Here is a 20,098-nt window from a genome sequence, read left to right on the forward strand (position 1 = left end):
TGGAATAACATCAGACGGGCAGAGAACGTCTCACTCACCTCCTCCTGCTAAAGTAATCGTCCACAGAAAGGCCGTGACCACCAAAACCAGAATGCCCTTGACCCCAATCATCCTCATGTCAAATTCAATGTGTCGTGCAGCACAGTACTGCAGAGGAAAGAGACTGAAGTGGGTATGGCTTTTCCACACCAAGGAAGCAATAAGTCAATCACCTGGAATCTGTGACAAATTCATCATGTTGTAACTGGCCCAGAAGGAGTCATGTGAGGACACGCTGCAACAATATGCTGCGTCAAGAAATCCCAGTGTTTTACAATTCATAATACCTGTTAGATTGATTCTCATATGTAAATGTTCAGCTGTGCTTGTTCCAGAAGTAGAAAGTTACTAGGTTTAATTGAGATACATTTTGATCTACTTGTGATTTATTAAGCAATTCAGTGTTATGCTTTATGTCACCTTTTAATAGCAGTCAATAAGACCAGTTCAAATTAGCTTTAACTTTAACAGCTGCAACATTGTAATGCATCAATATGATTATAATATTAATTTGCTATTTAAACTATACTCATGTTTTAGTTTGTTGCCTCATTTCCTTATTTAAGGGAACAGACAATAGACCTGTATTAAGGCTTGGGAGTAACTGGGAGAGCAAGGCTATACGGTTACCATGGGACTTCAGCCAATCATCATTAAAGATGACCTGATACGCTGTTCATGTAAAGGCAGGTTCAAGTCATGCAATAATAGGTACTGCATATGTCTTACAATATTCCTGCAGAGCTGGTTAGTAACTGACAAGTCAAGTCAATTTGATTTATATAGCCAAGCAACCGCAGTCTGGTCTCAACAAATAACAATTTGCCCCAGGGAACTTTGCAATCTGCACAGCCTACCACACCCTCTATCCCTGATTCAGATAAAGAAAAACGGCCTGAAAATAACTTTATCAGGAACAAAGAGAAGGCAGAAAGAGACCAACAGAAATCCACAGTTGAATGTTATGAAGCCATCAGACTGTTAAACAAGACTGAGAAAGTCAGTTAGCCCACAGCCCCATCATTATTTTAGTCTTGCACTTTATAGTTGAACTACAGCCGGACAGGTACATAAGAATTTCACTGCGCATTGCCCTGTGCAATTGTGTATGTGACAAATAAATAAACAAAACTAAAATGTGTGAATAGGGCAGGGTTTCCGCTAGACAAAATTGGTGCCGGTCACGTGACCAGGTTTCATTAACGGTCATATCGGAAAAATCCAGTTCAAGTAGGCCTATTGATAAGCAACTACTGTAGGCCTATATAAAGATTGATATCATCAAGGCATGTATATTTTTAGCCTACTATATTTAAATGTGGGCTGCTTTCAACAGGCAGTGACGACAACACAATTCAATCAAAGCACAAAACATTTAATGTGCCAATAGGCATATTTTTCACTTCAAAAGCAGAGGAAATAAAACAGCAGTTTTTGCCTAGAACTTTGTGAAAAATGTCGACTCAACACCGATCTTCGACTCGTAGCCGACTGAAGTCTCAAAATAATTGTATTATTATAATGATTGTTGTTGGAAATGGAAGACGTCAGACGCAGCCGTATGCGAGTTAAATGTTGTGAGCGCACTGCAGGAGCTTCACTTCTGCTGTGTGTACATGAAAATGTCAGCTTCACAAATGGTTTGGAGATTTTTTTCAAACAAATGAGAAAATAGTGCAATGCAAATTATGCAGCATAAAGTTATAACACCCATTTACGACTGGGATGTTTATAAAAAAGCCTTCGTCCGAGGAAAGCAGCGTTTCACCGTGACACCTCACCAGTGTGAGAGAGTGAGCCGATGCGCAGACAGACTGTGGTTTGACGACTAAAATCATAATCGGGGATATTCCGCCCGTAAGGGCTGCCAGGGGCGGAAGGCTTCCGCTATCTGATTACATTTATCAAGCCCGAAAAACACAGTGCCATGTCGCCAAACTGACTGCGCAACCGGAGAAAAAGTAAAGTGAAACAGCCGCTTCCCTCCGTGAGATGTCTACAGCAAACCGATATACAACCAGTCACCACCGTCACATGGACAGCGTTTAAATAAAGCTTCTCTTTATTACTATCATTAGAGCTTTGGTGCAAATTCTGAACATTACGGTGGCCGCTGTCTGTGGTGCTTAAAGGAAACCTCCGATCGCAATTTGTTTGCCCTGCCGCTGCAAAAAGTCAATGAATCGACTGATTTGTCGATATATGCCTCTGACACGTCTACACGCAAAATAATGAGTCGTTCATATAAAACAAACTGGCTAGTCATATTATAAAGTGCGGACACAATTATTTACGCTGCAAGTCAGAAAGTCATAATAAAAACTATACTGGCTTATAACAGTAGGCCTGCTGCCTGCAGCGACTTACCTAGGCTACTTTTATAGCCTACTTTAAATAAAGTTTAGGTCTTTTCTCATATCAAATACTCTTTGAAAAAATAATAAAAAAATGCACTAATGAGTTTAACAGTCTCTCTCTCGCTCGCTCTCTCTCTCTCCGTTTCGGCTGAGCCACGGGCATCAGCTGTCTCTCCGGAGTCAGTCTTCTTCATTGCAACTTACGTTAGACTGGCCGTTTCTTGGTATTAAGAAGTCATTCTTATATATAATATGTCCTTGTTTTGCTGTGGCTTAGGCTTTGATTTTCCCGCTTGATGTCGCCGTTTTTTTAGTTTGTAAACAGTCCATTCAATCAAAACGAGAGCGCGTCATGCAGTTTTTTTTCCTTTTCCTTTTACGCATTCGCTACAGTCTACACAGTTATTGTTTTAAATGAATGAAACATGGTTTTTCATCTATTCAGTAGTATTAAATAGTTGAAAATCACTGTAGCATGTTTTAAAACAATTCAAAGTGTGAAGAGGGAATTATTTCAACCAGACAATCTGACCGGAGACAATTAGAATTTTCGGTCCCCGTCATTTTTTTCCGGTCAATGACCGGTAATTACCGGACAACGGAAACTCTGGAATAGGGTGCACAAGGACATATAGAAACGTCAGCATGTCGGTAAGTACAGTAGGTTCAACCTTAGCTAAAAGAGAGGCCAACAAGCACAGAGGGAGAGAGAAGGAAACAACATCATTTTTATACCTCCAAGCCTGCGATAGCCGAAGTCTGGAAATTTTGCACAAATGTCGACTTAAAGATGAACTGAAGTAACCTTGTAACATATTGTAGCTTCCTAGGAGCTTTACCTTCTTAAAAGCAAACGTTTATCTTTCTTGTAACAAACCTTGTCCTGTCCAGAAATATAATAAATGCAAGTCATAGACCTATAAGATAATAATCATTTGTGTAATTATCACAAGCTTTGACACAATCATGAAAACATGGGTGTTTGTTACATCCCAGACAAAACATAAAAGTTCCTCCATCATCAGTAAGAGTTTGAACAGTCAGTTTTCCTCCTGTTGGCTCATGGACTGGATGTCTGATGGGGCTGTGGCGCCCCCTGCTGGGTTGAAAATAACATAAATGTGCTCTGACAGTAAACTATAGCTGTATCCCATTCGAGGGTCTGCATCCTTCTAAGGACCCGGTCCATGAAGGCCATAGCCCGTGAAGGCTGAATCGAAGGCCGAACGAGCGTTGTTAAACGAGAAGGCCTCCGCAGGTCTCCGTATACGAGCATTTCCAGTTTGCGTAACAAGCCGTTACCTTGCGTGACGACTCGCCGCTCCTGTGCTGCCTAGCAACCCTGATTGCTACCAACGGAGCAGCCTTGTCAACGGAGGAAAGAAGAAAAAGAAGTTGCCTACCAGACGAAAAGAAAACAACATTTCTCGGCCGCATATTAAGGAGCCTTGCAAATGGGACAAGCCTTTGCGCGCTGCTATGACGCAATCGGTCTTCAAATGCAGCCTTCGTAGGCTGCGGCCCCTTGAATGGGATACAGCTTATAATTTACAGCCATCAGCATTCAAAAACCCTTTTCCAACCTACAAACCATAGCCCTACAGCGACACCCAGTGTACAACGAGTGAACAGCAATTACATGATGACTATTCATACAACATATTTGGCTCCTACAATCAGTAACGTGCAGATTTTTTATAAAGGTACAAAAATAAAACTAGTGCCCTAGCGAAATACAAATGGTACTTAAAAGTAGACACTAAAAAATGACAGTAAACCTGCATCACGTGACACCACTCACTACAGTGAACAAAGCTGGAGCCCCAAATGAAACCAGACCTTTGAGATTCAGTGTTAAACATTTTAACATTTCTACTCAAATGAAATACACAAGATGTGAAAACAGCTTTGCAGCGAGTTTTAATGTGCTCAAAAGGACAAAGAGATACAATAATCATTGTCGTTTCTTTCCAAGCGTTGTGTAAACTCCCCAAAACTGTGCAAAAGACGAGAAGAATCTGTGTTGGTTTCAAACGTTCCCTTCAAAGCATGTTGAAGTGTCGATAGATTGATGCAGTCCAGTGTATAGCCGTATACTCAAACCTGTCTTTCATTAATCAGCCTGGATGAAGATGTTTGCCAAATAGCTCCAAAATACAGAACAGAAAGCTTTAAAAAAATTTAAAATGTTGTACGTGAAAACATTACTCAGGTGAGCTGGGCCCTGTTAGTTGTAACATGATTCACCATGGCAACAGGAGAAAAAAGGCTCTGTTCTCCCATTGGACTTGGGAATTCTAATGAATGCACGCACAAAATGATTAAGAAACTAATGAGAATATTAGTATTAGTCAGTATTAGTCAGTTCCAGCGAAGCAAAGACCATACTCTACTGAATGTCTTTCATTCCTTTCTCTTCGTTTCATCTTTCAGGATCAATTTTCCTGCAATAAAAGACAAACAGAGAAAGATAAACTTTTACATTAAAAATCACAATGTTAATGTTCAACTCTTTGTGTGCGTTTTACATGTTTTTATGATTGTTTTGCATCACTTAAAAATAGTTTTTATATATTTCTTTAGTCTTTTTAAACTTTGGCATGTGTTTCTTTGTAGCCATTATATCTCTTTCAGTAGTTGTATTTCATAGTTAGCTCATAGGATTTACTTATAATTCGATTGTATCATTGTCTGGCTCTTTTGAACAGTGTTCTTGTTAACCTGAGAAATGTTTGGAGTCTAGAAGGCATGTATCAATTCAGACAACTTAACAAAAAAATAATGGAGACGTAAAAGGCAGTAAACCATTTTACCATTTAAATTTTTCATTCTCTGGTCCAGTACGAAGCCAGTTCATGCTGCTGCTGCTGCTGCTGCTGCTGCTACGATCAGAAGGACTCCAACCACACTGCAACTCACATCTGCGGCTTTATTTCGACACGCTGAAAGTGAGAAAACAGTGCATTAAATGATATAACTATGAATAAATACAGAGATATTTCTGGAGCTGATCATTTATATTTGAAGTTACGCACTATATCTTTAATGTTGCAAAAGAACAACAACACATCATCATCTGTAGTATCTGCACAGCAATATCCTTTGCATTGTATAAAATCCCTCTGAAGTACCAGACCAACACACTAACTTTGCCTGTTGCCGTAATATTACTGTGGGTATATTTCAATGTTGAATAGAAAACCAATATCCATTTGGTTAATTGGTTTAAAGGACAGATTACACGTTGTACTCACGTGGTGGACAGAAAGTTGCATTCCTCCAGTTTGTGCGAGTGCTGACGTTGCAGCTGTAGACCAGACCAGAAACACTGTCTGAAAGCACCAGAGAGCTGCTGATGTTGTAGAGCTGCTGGTCAGTCTTCTGGACTGTGGTGTTGAAGGTCACGTTGGATGAAGGGCTGGTGGACCAGGTGATCTCAGGCTCAGGGTAGATCCTCTCTGAGCTGCAGATGATCCTGTTTCCTACCTGCTCAATGTCCACTTCACCCACCGGAGCTGAAAACAAAAAATCCTTTAGTTTGCAACAAATAATTTATTATAATTTTAGTTAAAGTATCAGTACAATATTAAACTGTTTCATAAAAATTTAAAAGTTCCTCCTAGAAGATTTAAAATGTAAATTTGTGCAATCCTTTACAAATGCACTGCACATGTGGAAGTATGTCTGTGTGTTTCTCATACCTTCCACTTTTAGGTTGATTTTTTGGTGCAGGTAGCCATAGCCGATTCTAATAGCGCATGTGTATTTGCCCTCGTCCTGAACATCCACCCCAGTCAGCAGGAGCGAGGCGTTTCCTTTGGAGATTTGGTCCTCAAACAATGAAGTTCTGTTGATATATTGCTGGCTCACGGGTAGGTCTTTGCTTGTGCGTGTGTAGTTGTATTCAATGACAATCAACATATTCGCCTTCATCCATAACATATCCTCTTTAATGCCCCCCTCGTGACTGCACGGTAAGATGCAGCTCTCCATGAAAACACAGGTGACATCAACATCAGGTTTTGGCTGACCTGTTTTAAAAAAACAAACTTAGTTATTCATGATTAAAGTTTATCTCCTTTTTTAATCGTTAATAATAAAATGTTATTTAAGCAAGAAGCATCTTAAAGTTCTCTACAGCCAAATAAAAACGATAAGACCAAAAAGACTGCAGAAGGAGTTTAACTCTGTCGTTTATACTACGAGAATAAAAGCCGTAATATTATGAGAATAACTGGAAGTTTTAGGCTCTGTGTTGTTTAGAGAAGAAATATCAGGAGAAGAGTATTTTCCCTTGTATTAAATTGAGTAACGTGAAGCATCTTGTAAAGTTGTAGTTTCACAAATAAGGATAGCCTACTCTACTTAATCTCTTAACCGCAACGAAAGAAACTGTGTCTGTTCAGAAGAAAGAATCACACATACTTGGATGAAATTGTCTCTTTTGTGGAGGAAGAGGGTGGTTTTGCCGAATTATGTATTTTTCCCTGTAAAACTACGACTTTATTCTCGTAATATTATGACACATTACTCAAACTGCTATATAATTTTTTTTTATTATTTAATGTAATAAAATACTAATAAATAATTAATGAAAATTAGCATTGCAATAGAATGTAGCACACTGAAAGGAATGCTATAGTTCCTCTATGGAATAAGATCAGACGGGCAGAGAACTTCTCACTCACCTCCTCCTGCTAAAGTAATCGTCCACAGAAAGGTCGTGACCACCAAAACCAGAATGCCCTTGACCCCAATCATCCTCATGTCAAATTCAATGTGTCGTGCAGCACAGTACTGCAGAGGAAAGAGACTGAAGTGGGTATGGCTTTTCCAGACCAAGGAAGCAATAAGTCAATCACCTGGAATCTGTGACAAATTCATCATGTTGTAACCGGCCCAGAAGGAGTCATGTGAGGACACGCTGCAACAATATGCTGCATCAAAATGCTGCATCAAGAAATCCCAGTGTTTTACAATTCATAATACCTGTTTGATTGATTCTCATATGTAAATCTTCAGCTGTGCTTGTTCCAGAAGTAGAAAGTTACTAGGTTTAATTGAGATACATTTTGATCTACTTGTGATTTATTAAGCAATTCAGTGTTATGCTTTATGTCACCTTTTAATAGCAGTCAATAAGACCAGTTCAAATTAGCTTTAACTTTAACAGCTGCAACATTGTAATGCATCAATATGATTATAATATTAATTTGCTACTTAAACTATACTCATGTTTTAGTTTGTTGCCTCATTTCCTTATTTAAGGGAACAGACAATAGACCTGTATTAAGGCTTGGGAGTAACTGGGAGAGCAAGGCTATACGGTTACCATGGGACTTCAGCCAATCATCATTAAAGATGACCTGATACGCTGTTCATGTTTTTATTTTTATTTATTTAACTTTTATTTATCCTCGAGAGACCAATTGAGGGGTGACCCTCATTTACAATTGCGTCGAGTTCAAACAAATTCAAAGGAAAAACAACAATACATAAACAATATTCAATGCAAATACATCAAATACACAACAACAGGTGAAGAGAAAAACAATTGAAACATTTACACAGTGGTGAAGAGTGGCAGCAATTAAAATGAAATGGGTGAAAGTACAATATAGCCTAATTAAAACAGTTACAGGTAGAGTTTGGCAGATTTAAGATAGTTTGTTTAAATTGGTTAAAGGATATGAAGTTATTTAGTTTAATTTGTTGCTGTAAGTTGTTCCAGGAGTCAGGGGCACTGAAGCTAAAAGCTGTCTTTCCCAGCTCAGACCGGGCTTGTGGGACATAAAGCATAAGCATGTCAGTGGAGCGGGTCTGATAAAGCCCATCTGAAATTTGCAGCATTTCTGTTAAATAACGAGGAAGCTTCCCGGACAAGGCTTTGTAAATAAAAATGTGCCAGTGTGCGTCACGTCTCTCTTTAAGGGAGGAACACCCAACCTTTTCATATAAAAGACAATGGTGTGTGTCATAAGCATCTCCTGTAATGAACCTTAAAGCAGAGTGAAAAACAGAGTCCAGGAGTTTAAGACATGAATGTGATGCATGCCGGTAAACCACATCACCGTAATCAAGGACAGACATGAAAACTGCCTCAATAATCCTTTTCCTACTAAATAAAGGGAAGGTGGTTTTGTTCCTATAAAAATAGCCAATTTTTTGTCGTAGTCGACAAACAAGATTTTTTATATGAAAATTAAAAGTGAGTTTATCATCTAACCAGATGCCGAGATATTTGTACTCTGTGACTCTTTCAATTAAAAATCCATTATTTGTAAAAATATTAAAATCATTCAAATTTGTAGTTCTTGCTCTGGAGAAACACATATATTTGGTTTTGTCTGTATTTAGAACAAGCCTGAGGTCCACTAGACAGTCCTGCAGGGTGTTAAAAGAGCTTTGTAGGTTCTGAATAGATTGGTGCACCGAATCGGAAATGCAATACAGTACTGTGTCGTCAGCGTATAGATGGGCGTGACAGTTTTTTAGCGATGAAACAATGTTATTTATATAAATTGTGAAAAGAACTGGACCTAAAATTGAGCCCTGTGGGACACCATTTGTAACAGTTAAAAACTCAGATTGGTATCTTCCGAGTTTAACTGACTGCTGTCTATCAGAGAGATAATCCCTAAACCAGCTACATGCAGAATGATCAAAGCCAATGGCATGCAGCCTCTGTAAAAGCAAATGGTGGTCAACAGTATCAAAGGCCTTTGAAAGATCAATAAAAAGTGCTGCACAGTGCTTTTTCTTGTCTAATGCTCTAACAATGTTGTCTACAACCAAAGTCACAGCAGAGACAGTACTGTGACCTGCCCTAAAACCAGATTGGTACGGGCTCAAAATGGAAGCACTAGTTAGAAATGTTTTTAATTGATTATTAATGAGTGATTCTAGAATTTTTGCCAGGCATGGGAGTTTGGAAATTGGCCTGTAGTTATTAAGATTATTTTTGTCACCACCTTTATGTAAAGGAATTACGTGAGCTTTTTTCCAAATTTTAGGAACTATTCCAGAGGAGATGGAAAGATTAAAAATATGGGTTATTTGTTTTGATATTATATGTGTCGAAAGCTTGATTGAAAACGGGTCCAAATTGTCCTCTCCCATGTACTTCTTGGGGTTGATGGCGAGGAGCGCATCTACAACAACACTTGTGGGAAGAAGATCAAGGCTGAAAATAGGAGTTTGAGAGACAGGCGGTACGTTACTACTGGTGGTAGAAGGTGTACATCCTCCATTCTGAAAGAGTTGACCAGCAGCTATAAAATGTTTATTAAAAGCTAAGCCAATCTCTTTTTGATCATTGAGAGTGTGATCAATTAATTTGATCTGAGTGGGAACTGTGCTAGAATTGTTTTTATTATAGTTCACAGCTTTCCAAAATAGTGCAGGGTTAGAGTAGCAGTCGGAGATTAATTCAAGGTAATATTCGGATTTGGCTTTCCTGACCATGGCTGTGCACTTATTCCTAAATTGTCTAAAAATAGTCCAATTTGAATTATCTCCAGAGCGTCTAGCTAGAGACCATGCTTTATTTCTTTCGGAAAATAAATCAGAAAGTTCACTTGTAAACCAGGGGTTTGATCTACTTTTTACTCTATGCTTTTTAAGGGGCGCATGCTTGTTTATAATTGAGGTGAAAGTATTGATGAAATAGTCTAAGGCTAACTCAACATCCGAAATTTCCGTAGTGAGTTGAATGTCACTATGACGGAGATCACTTAAAAAGGCTTGCTCATTAAAACCTTTAAAATTACGCTTAATTATGATTTTAGGTTGAGATCTTTTTAAATGAATACTTCTGATACAGGCCACTGGGCAGTGATCACTAATCCCAAGATCAAAAACACCAGCTGAGACTATTTTATTTATTTTATTTGATAGGATTAAATCGATTAAAGTTGATTTTGCTGGGTTTTTTAGATTGGGTCTTGTGGGCTCAGTTATTAATTGTGTAAGATTAACGTTGCTACAGATTTCTTTGAAAGGTTCAGAGGCACCAGAAAGCCAATCAACGTTAAAATCACCCATCACAATTACCTCTCTATTTACATAACTGGAGAGCATATGTGTTAGATCGTTTAAGGAGCTAGTTACAGCTGAAGGGGGCCTATACACACCAATTACAACAAAAGAATCATTTGACGATAAAGATAATTCTAGCGCGATGAATTCAAAGCAATTTGGAACAGAGACAGCATGTAAAAGTGTTACAGAATAACAGGATTTAACATAGACAGCCACTCCCCCACCCCTTGCGTTTCTGTCTATTCTGAATAAGTTATAATCATTAATTGCCACAATAGAGTCATCTGTACTCTTCTTTAACCAGGATTCAGTCAGAATCAAAACATCTGGGTCTGCCTGGGACACTAAAATCTTTACGTGGTCTAATTTATCATGCTGCAATAAACTTCTAATATTTAGATGAAGAAAACCCAAGCCCTTTCTTGATTTGAGAAATTGTGGGGAATTTAGATTAGAGCTAGGAAGCGTGGTTTGTTTTTCAGGGTCATACAATACAGGTTTGTGCCTGTAGAAGGAGCCAACGTTAGAAGCAGCAGATGGATGGGTCATTGGAGGTGAGAGAGGGCAGTCAGGTGTGATGTCCAGAGCTGGAGGAAGGTTTGCAGCATAGATGGAAGGGGAGTATAGTTCATGTTGAGCAGGACTTCCGGGGGGGTCTTTTTTAATGGAGGTTCTTCTGATGGTGTCATGCTGTGGTGAATATCAGTCCAAATTAAATGCAATGTGCTGAATGAAGTTATTTGTTAGTTCTCTTACACCTTTGGTGTTGGGATGGAGGCCGTCAGATTTAAAGAGCTCGTGTCTGGTCCAAAAAGAGTCAAAGTTGCTGATGAAGCCCAGCATGTTTGAAGAGCAGAAAGACTTCAGCCAGTCATGAAGACTCAGGAGGCGACTGAAGCGCTCTGGGCTTTTAGACAGAGTGGGGGTGGGACCGGAGAAAATGCAGGTTTTCCCCAAACTCTGCAGGGTGATGGACAAACTCTCTAAATCGGCATAGAGTTTGCATGATTGTTTGTTCATAACATCATTTGTCCCAATGTGAAAGATGACAGTGTGGGCTGTAGGGTGGCGGTCGATGAGGGCAGGTGATAGCTCAATTATGTCACTTACCTTTCCTCCAGAAAGGCAATAGGTGAAGGCACCAGGGAGGTTAAGATATCTAATAATGGAGTCACCTATGACCAGGATCTCTGGCTCCTCATGCATACAGCTCCCTCTGTAGAGTGACAGCTTGGAAGCGAGTGACAGCATGGATGTGAGGGGCGGGGCATAGCTGCGAGAGTGAGCCGCACCTGTACAGGATACGTCATCGCCAGCTGCAGCGATCTCGGGGATATCAATTTGTAGAGGCACTGATGGATGAGCAGTAAAGAGGGAGTAGTTGCAGTGTTTTTAGACATTGAAAAGGCTTATGACATGTTGTGGAAGGAGGGGCTAATCATTAAGCTGTATGATGCAGGGGTTAGAGGTCGTATGCTTAACTGGGTACAGGACTTTCTAAAGAACAGGGTCATTCAGGTTCGGGTGGGGGAAGCGATGTCGAAGGGCACGTGCATTGAAAATGGAACACCACAGGGAAGTGTAATAAGTCCAGTTTTATTTAATGTAATGGTGAATGACATTTTTAAAGAGATTGGATCAGGGTTTGGTTTCTCATTGTTTGCGGACGACGGAACAGTGTGGAAAAGAGGCAGGAACATCAAGCACATAACAGAGAAAATACAGGAGGCATTAAATAAAATAATGCAATGGGGAAGCAGGTGGGGATTTAAGATTTCCACGGAAAAAACTAAATATGTTGTATTTGGCAATAAGAAAACTGAGTGTCAAGGTTTGCAAATGTATGGGCAAGCAGTAGAGAGGGTAAAAGAGTTTAAATTATTGGGAGTAGTTTGTGATGAAAGACTGACTTATAAAAAGCATGTAGACAGTATTGTGAGCAAGTGTGTAAAAGTTATAAATGTTATGCGGTCCCTATCAGGAAGTATGTGGGGTGCTGGCCAGGATACACAGATGATGATTTACAGGGCAATGGTCAGATCGAGGATAGATTATGGGTGTTTGTGTTACGGGACGGCAGCAAGAACAATTCTTAAGAGGCTAGATGTAGTGCAGGCAAAGGCTCTGAGAGTCGTCTGTGGGGCCTTCCGTTCGACCCCAATTGCAGCCTTACTTGTGGAAATGGGGGAGACCCCATTGGGTATCAGAAGGTCTAAGCTGGCAATGCAGTATATCTGTAAACTAAGGGGACATCAAGGGGAGAATGTGGGGGAGTTGGCTCTGGAAGGGGCATGGGAGTGGGGAGGAGTAAGAGTGAAAAGGGAATGTTTCATTTTTAGAGTCAATGAGGAAATGGGGAGGATGGAGTTTGGGGAGGAGGGGGTGGCCCCTGTAGTTCACTGGCCAACTATACCACCATGGATGCTACCAGTGCCAGAGATAGATCTGAGTGTGTTAGCCCAAGAAAGAGCTGCAACGGTTGGGGGAATTGTCAAGGAAAGGCTAAGGAACAAATGGGGACAGTACATGCATATATACACAGATGGGGCTCAAGACCCAATAACTGGGAAGTCTGGGTTTGCCTTTTGCATCCCAGATTTGGATGTGGTCAAATATAGGCGACTGTCTGAGGGGGTTTCAGTTTACACCACAGAGCTGCTTGCAATAATCTGGGCTATGCAGTGGGTGGAGGAGGTCAGGCCGGGGCCAGTGGTGATATGCTCTGACTCTGCTTCAGTGCTGATGACATTGAGGGAGGGAGGGCTTGGAGCCAGGTCGGACCTCATGGTCGAGCTTCTTACCCTGATGTACAGGATTGAGCAGGCGGGAGAGTCAGTGGGGTTCATGTGGGTCCCAGCTCATGTGGGGATAGAGGGGAATGAGCTAGCTGATGGGGCAGCAAAAAGGGCTTTAAGAAGGGAAGATGTGGACGTAAAAGTGAAGCTGGGGTTAACTGAGTGTAGGTCAATCATCAAAAAGAACATCATGGCTGTGTGGCAGGAGGAGTGGGATAAGGAAAAGAAGGGGAGGCATTACTACAGCTTGCAAAATAAAGTCACAAAGAGCCAGTGTTTTTTGGGAAAGGAAAGGAGGCATACAGTCATGATGACCAGACTGAGGCTGGGGCATTGCGGACTCGCATGGGACTTGCACAAAGTTGGGAAACATGAAGATGGACTTTGTGGAGTGTGTAAAAAACAGCAAACAGTAAAACACATCCTGATGGAATGTACTGGACTCACTCGACAGAGGGAACAGCTGTATGCAGCAGTGGAAAGCCTGGGCACAACTCCGGTTACACTAAGGAGCCTTCTAAGTCCTATTGAGAACCAGCCTGGGACAATAAAAGCTGTCCTGGTGTTCATAATGGCCACTGGATTATCCCTATGGAAATAGGATGGACTGATTGCGGCTGAAATATATATATATATATGTATATATGTATATATATGTTTTGTTTGTTTGTTTGTTTATTTCATTAGTCTATTTTTGTCCTGTGGGTGGCAGCAATGTGCCTCAAAGGCATACAGTCTGCCGGAAAAAGAGAAGAAGAAGAAGAAGAAGAAGATGGATGAGCAGCACGGGACTCACGTCTGAATTGAGCTGGTGGACGGCGGGGATCCTGGCGTTTACCCTGGGGAGTGGACTGGGAACTTGAACGCGAACGCCTCTGAGACAATATGGAGCGGGTTGGGATTGGCGACTCGGAGCGGGAGAAAACAGCCCCAGCTAGCTCTTCCAGCGGAGCAAAACGGTTGTGCATCAGCACAGGATCTGGCGAGAGTAGAGGGGGAATTTGTCTGCCCTTCTTCACGACAGCCGACCAAGAAGCGTTGGAAGGTGGAGTGGAGACCGGAGACACAGTAGCGCCACTAGCCGGCGGCTGAGAGCCTCGGAGCGGAAAATGCTCCAGTGCGGCTATCCGGGAGACCAGAGAGGACTGCCGCTGGAGGACATTGTGAATGAGGCTCTCGATAGAGATAAGCTCAGCCTTCAAGATGGAAAGCTCTGGGTCTGCCTGGGTGAGTGGTGACATTTTTAAAGAAAAGAAAATAACTCTGTTTGGCTAGCGCTACCAGGGTCAGTACTTGCTAGCATGGATCGTCAGCTTTCACCACTCCGTACCCGAGCGGGACGCACTCTGAGGCGGTCACGGAACGCTGGACTCACCGCTGAAAAGTTCAACTGATAATATTAGCCGCGATAGCTGTCCATTACGACCAGGATTACTTCCAAGTGTGAAATTAAGTATCAGAGTCAAACTGTCCGGTTAGATTATCTCAAAACGTCGGAAAAAAACATTTTTTTGTCATTTGAGTAAAACAAAAGAAAGACGCGACCGTTAATTAACCGTTCACTAATAGTCCTCTTATTAAATATGTAAAGGCAGGTTCAAGTCATGCAATAATAGGTACTGCATATGTCTTACAATATTCCTGCAGAGCTGGTTAGTAACTGACAAGTCAAGTCAATTTGATTTATATAGCCAAGCAACCGCAGTCTGGTCTCAACAAATAACAATTTGCACAGTCTACCACACCCTCTATCCCTGATTCAGATAAAGAAAAACGCCCTGAAAATAACTTTGTCAGGAACAAAGAGAAGGCAGAAAGAGACCAACAAAAATCCACAGTTGAATGTTATGAAGCCATCAGACTGTTAAACATGACTGAGAAAGTCAGTTAGCCCACAGCCCAATCATTATTTTAGTCTTGCACTTTATAGTTGAACTACAGCCGGACAGGTACATAAGAATTTCACTGCGCATTGCCCTGTGCAATTGTGTATGTGACGAATAAATAAACAAAACTAAAATGTGTGAATAGGGTGCACAAGGACATATAGAAACGTCAGCATGTCGGTAAGTACAGTAGGTTCAACCTTAGCTAAAAGAGAGGCCAACAAGCACAGAGGGAGAGAGAAGGAAAAAACATCATTTTTATACCTCCAAGCCTGCGATAGCCGAAGTCTGGAAATTTTGCACAAATGTCGACTTAAAGATGAACTGAAGTAACCTTGTAACATATTGTAGCTTCCTAGGAGCTTTACCTTCTTAAAAGCAAACGTTTATCTTCTTGTAACAAACCTTGTCCTGTCCAGAAATATAATAAATGCAAGTCATAGACCTATAAGATAATAATCATTTGTGTAATTATCACAAGCTTTGGCACAATCATGAAAACATGGGTGTTGGTTACATCCCAGACAAAACATAAAAGTTCCTCCATCATCAGTAAGAGTTTGAACAGTCAGTTTTCCTCCTGTTGGCTCATGGACTGGATGTCTGATGGGGCTGTGGCGCCCCCTGCTGGGCTGAAAATAACATAAATGTGCTCAGACAGTAAACTATAGCTGTATCCCATTCGAGGGTCTGCATCCTTCTAAGGACCCGGTCCATGAAGGCCATAGCCCGTGAAGGCTGAATCGAAGGCCGAACGAGCGTTGTTAAACGAGAAGGCCTCCGCAGGTCTCCGTATACGAGCATTTCCAGTTTGCGTAACAAGCCGTTACCTTGCGTGACGACTCGCCGCTCCTGTGCTGCCTAGAAACCCTGATTGCTACCAACGGAGCAGCCTTGTCAACGGAGGAAAGAAGAAAAAGAAGTTGCCTACCAGACGAAAAGAAAAACAACATTTCTCGGCCGCATATTAAGGAGCCTTGCAAATGGGACAAGCCTTTGCGCGCTGCTATGACGCAATCGGTCTTCAAATGCAGCCTTCGTAGGCTGCGGCCCCTTGAATGGGATACAGCTTATAATTTACAGCCATCAGCATTCAAAAACCCTTTTCCAACCTACAAACCATAGCCCTACAGCGACACCCAGTGTACAACGAGTGAACAGCAATTACATGATGACTATTCATACAACATATTTGGCTCCTACAATCAGTAACGTGCAGATTTTTTATAAAGGTACACAAATAAAGCTAGTGCCCTAGCGAAATACAAATGGTACACTAAAAAATGACAGTAAACTTGGAGCACGTGACACCACTCACTACAGTGAACAAAGCTGGAGCCCGAAATGAAACCAGACCTTTGAGATTCAGTGTTAAACATTTTAACATTTCTACTCAAATGAAATACACAAGATATGAAAACAGCTTTGCAGCGAGTTTTCATTTGCTCAAAAGGCCAAAGAGATACAATAATCATTGTCGTTTCTTTCCAAGCGTTGTGTAAACTCCCCAAAACTGTGCAAAAGACGAGAAGAATCTGTCTTGGTTTCAAACGTTCCCTTCAAAGCATGTTGAAGTGTCGATAGATTGATGCAGTCCAGTGTAGAGCCGTATACTCAAACCTGTCTTTCATTAATCAGCCTGGATGAAGATGTTTGCCAAATAGCTCCAAAATACAGAACAGAAAGCTTTAAAAAAATTTAAAATGTTGTACGTGAAAACATTACTCAGGTGAGCTGGGCCCTGTTAGTTGTAACATGATTCACCATGGCAACAGGAGAAAAAAGGCTCTGTTCTCCCATTGGACTTGGGAATTCTAATGAATGCGCGCACAAAATGATTAAGAAACTAATGAGAATATTAGTATTAGTCAGTATTAGTCAGTTCCAGCGAAGCAAAGACCATACTCTACTGAATGTCTTTCATTCCTTTCTCTTCGTTTCATCTTTCAGGATCAATTTTCCTGCAATAAAAGAGAAACAGAGAAAGATAAACTTTTACATTAAAAATCACAATGTTAATGTCCAACTCTTTGTGTGCGTTTTACATGTTTTTATGATTGTTTTGCATCACTTAAAAATAGTTTTTATATATTTTTTTAGTCTTTTTAAACTTCGGCATGTGTTTCTTTGCAGCCATTATATCTCTTTCATTAGTTGTATTTCATAGTTAGCTCATAGGATTTACTTATATTTCGATTGTATCATTGTCTGGCTCTTTTGAACAGTGTTCTTGTTTACCTGAGAAATATTTGGAGTCCAGAAGGCATGTATCATCAATTCAAACAACTTAACAAAAAAATAATGGAGACGTAAAAGGCAGTAAACCATTTTACCATTTACATTTTTCATTCTCTTGTCCATAATGAAGCCAGCTCATGCTGCTGCTGCTGCTGCTGCTACGATCAGAAGGACTCCAACCACACTGCGACTCACACCTGCGGCTTTATTTCGACACACTGAAAGTGAGAAAACAGTGCATTAAATTATATAACTATGAATAAATACAGAGATATTTCTGGAGCTGATCATTTATATTTGAAGTTACGCACTATATCTTTAATGTTGCAAAAGAACAACAACACATCATCATCTGTAGTATCTGCACAGCAATATCCTTTGCATTGTATAAAATCCCTCTGAAGTACCAGACCAACACACTAACTTTGCCTGTTGCCGTAATATTACTGTGGGTATATTTCAATGTTGAATGGAAAACCAATATCCATTTGGTTAATTGGTTTAAAGGACAGATTACACGTTGTACTCACGTGGTGGACAGAAAGTTGCATTCCTCCAGTTGCTGTGAGTGCTGACGTTGCAGCTGTAGACCAGACCAGAAACACTGTCTGAAAGCACCAGAGAGCTGCTGATGTTGTAGAGCTGCTGGTCAGTCTTCTGGACTGTGGTGTTGAAGGTCACGTTGGATGAAGGGCTGGTGGACCAGGTGATCTCAGGCTCAGGGTAGATCCTCTCTGAGCTGCAGATGATCCTGTTTCCTACCTGCTCAATGTCCACTTCACCCACCGGAGCTGAAAACAAAAAATCCTTTAGTTTGCAACAAGTAATTTTAATTAAAGTAGCTACGAGGAAATTTCATTTTTTTGTGAATCCTAGCACACCCTTTGGACCAAAGCGGTAGTGTTTTTACGATACAACCTTTGCTAGCGCATGCATTTGTTTTGGAAGCGAGAGCCCAGATGCATCCCCATTAGATAATGTATTTATTTAAATGTGACCAATAATGGTAATATGCCGATGGAGAAGCAGATTAAACTTGCTTGAGTACCGTTCTGGAAACACAGGCTTTACGGTCTGCCCTAAATCATTTTGTCTATGTTAAAAATCAGACCTGTGCAAAGGCATTAATAGTAACTAAAAATAGCTTTCTTTTGCTGTTACAGGTAATTTATTATCATCAGAAGAAAAATTTGACTGTTTCATAAGCATTTAAAAGTTCCTTGTTGAAGTAAAAAGTACATTTTCTGCAAACCTTTACAAATGCACTGCACATTCTGAAGTATGTCTTTGTGTTTCTCATACCTTCCACTTTTAAGTTGACTTTAGACTCCTGGTAGGTCCTGTTGACTGCAATTGAGCATATGAATTTGCCCTCGTCCTGAAAATCCACCCCAGTCAGCAGGAGCGAGGCGTTTCCTTTGGAGATTTGTTCCTCAAATAATGATGTTCTGTTTATGTATTTTTGGCTCGCGGGTGGGGGTTGGCCTGGGCCTGGGTAGTTGTGTCCAATGACTAACGTATATCCTAGCTCCGTAACCCAATAGATATCCTTTTCTATTCTCCCCTCGTAACTGCACGGTAAAATGCAGCTCTCCATGAAAACACAGGTGACATCAACATCAGGTTTTGACCAACCTGTTTCAAAAAACAAACTTAGAGTTATTGATGATTAAATTTATCTCCTTTGTTAATCTTTAATAATATGTTATTTAAGCAACAAGCATCCTACAATTCTCTACAACCAAATAAAAACAATAAGAAAATTACTTAAAACCAAAGAGACTGCGTAAGGAGTTTAACTGCCTGTCGTTTATAATCCTTGGTCTGGGCCTTGGAGCTGCAACAATGGCTAAATCATAGATTCGGAATTATAACATTACTACATTTATTTTTATCATTTATTTGTTTATTTTTACAGGGACAGCGCAATATTAAGAAATAATTGTACCAGAGTTATAAATAAGCTAATTTGCATCAGGCAGATAAAACAATACAAAATAAATACATTACATTGTGGAAAACAAACGTGGATTAAATCATCCCTACGAGGAAAATCAAATTAACATTTTATAGTTTACATCAAAAAGTTTTATTCCTGGTCACTCGTGATGTAGTGGTAAGAGCATCCACCCACTCCTCTATACAGCAACCTGGTCCGGGTTCGACCCGTGGTCGTTCTCTGCATGTCATTCCCCTCTCTACCCCATTTCATCTGTCTCTCCAAACTATCACAAATAATCATTGCAATAGAATGTAGCACACTGAAAGGAATTCTTTAGTTCCTCAATGGATTAAGATCAGACGGGCAGAGAACGTCTCACTCACCTCCTCCTGCTAAAGTAATCGTCCACAGAAAGGTCATGACCACCAAAACCAGAATGCCCTTGACCCCAATCATCCTCATGTCAAATTCAATGTGTCGTGCAGCACAGTACTGCAGAGGAAAGAGACTGAAGTGGGTATGGCTTTTCCACACCAAGGAAGCAATAAGACGATCGCCTGGAATCTGTGACAAATTCATCATGTTGTAACCGGCCCAGAAGGAGCCATGTGAGGACACGCTGCAACAATATGCTGCATCAAGAAATCCCAGCATTTTTAAAGTCTTTATACCGGTTTGATTGAACAGCCTCCTTAACACTTTTTATCAGTTAACATTTTTTATCTACCTTCTCTCATGACAGTGTTCAGCTGTGATTGTTCCAGAAGTAGAACGTTACTAGGTTTAATCATTAAAGATAAC

General features: G+C 40.6%; 2 protein-coding genes across 3 annotated transcripts; both read right to left on the minus strand.

Moving 5' to 3' along the window:
* Nucleotides 1–4,293: 4,293 nt before the first annotated feature.
* LOC307267501 (programmed cell death 1 ligand 1-like) lies at nt 4,294–7,213 on the minus strand. Its single transcript, XM_080049834.1, has 5 exons — nt 7,085–7,213; nt 6,098–6,427; nt 5,651–5,911; nt 5,210–5,338; nt 4,294–4,840 (listed from the first exon to the last, which is right to left on the minus strand). The coding sequence occupies exons 1-4, from the start codon at nt 7,161–7,163 to the stop codon at nt 5,250–5,252; spliced, it is 759 nt and encodes a 252-aa protein (XP_079905960.1). The 5' UTR covers nt 7,164–7,213; the 3' UTR covers nt 4,294–4,840; nt 5,210–5,249.
* A 7,098-nt stretch (nt 7,214–14,311) lies between these two features.
* Nucleotides 14,312–19,805, minus strand: LOC307268110 (CD276 antigen homolog). Of its 2 annotated transcripts, none has more exons than XM_080050633.1 (5): nt 19,681–19,805; nt 18,658–18,990; nt 17,886–18,146; nt 17,458–17,573; nt 14,312–17,078 (listed from the first exon to the last, which is right to left on the minus strand). In XM_080050633.1, the coding sequence occupies exons 1-4, from the start codon at nt 19,757–19,759 to the stop codon at nt 17,491–17,493; spliced, it is 756 nt and encodes a 251-aa protein (XP_079906759.1). In that variant the 5' UTR covers nt 19,760–19,805; the 3' UTR covers nt 14,312–17,078; nt 17,458–17,490. The 2 variants fall into 2 exon arrangements, with proteins under 2 accessions (XP_079906759.1, XP_079906758.1); XM_080050632.1 differs by having other exon boundaries at nt 14,313–17,078; nt 17,451–17,573.
* Between the last annotated feature and the right edge of the window lie 293 nt (nt 19,806–20,098).

Source organism: Ammodytes marinus (assembly GCF_949987685.1).
Source record: "Ammodytes marinus genome assembly, chromosome: 21".
Lineage (NCBI taxonomy): Eukaryota > Metazoa > Chordata > Actinopteri > Uranoscopiformes > Ammodytidae > Ammodytes > Ammodytes marinus.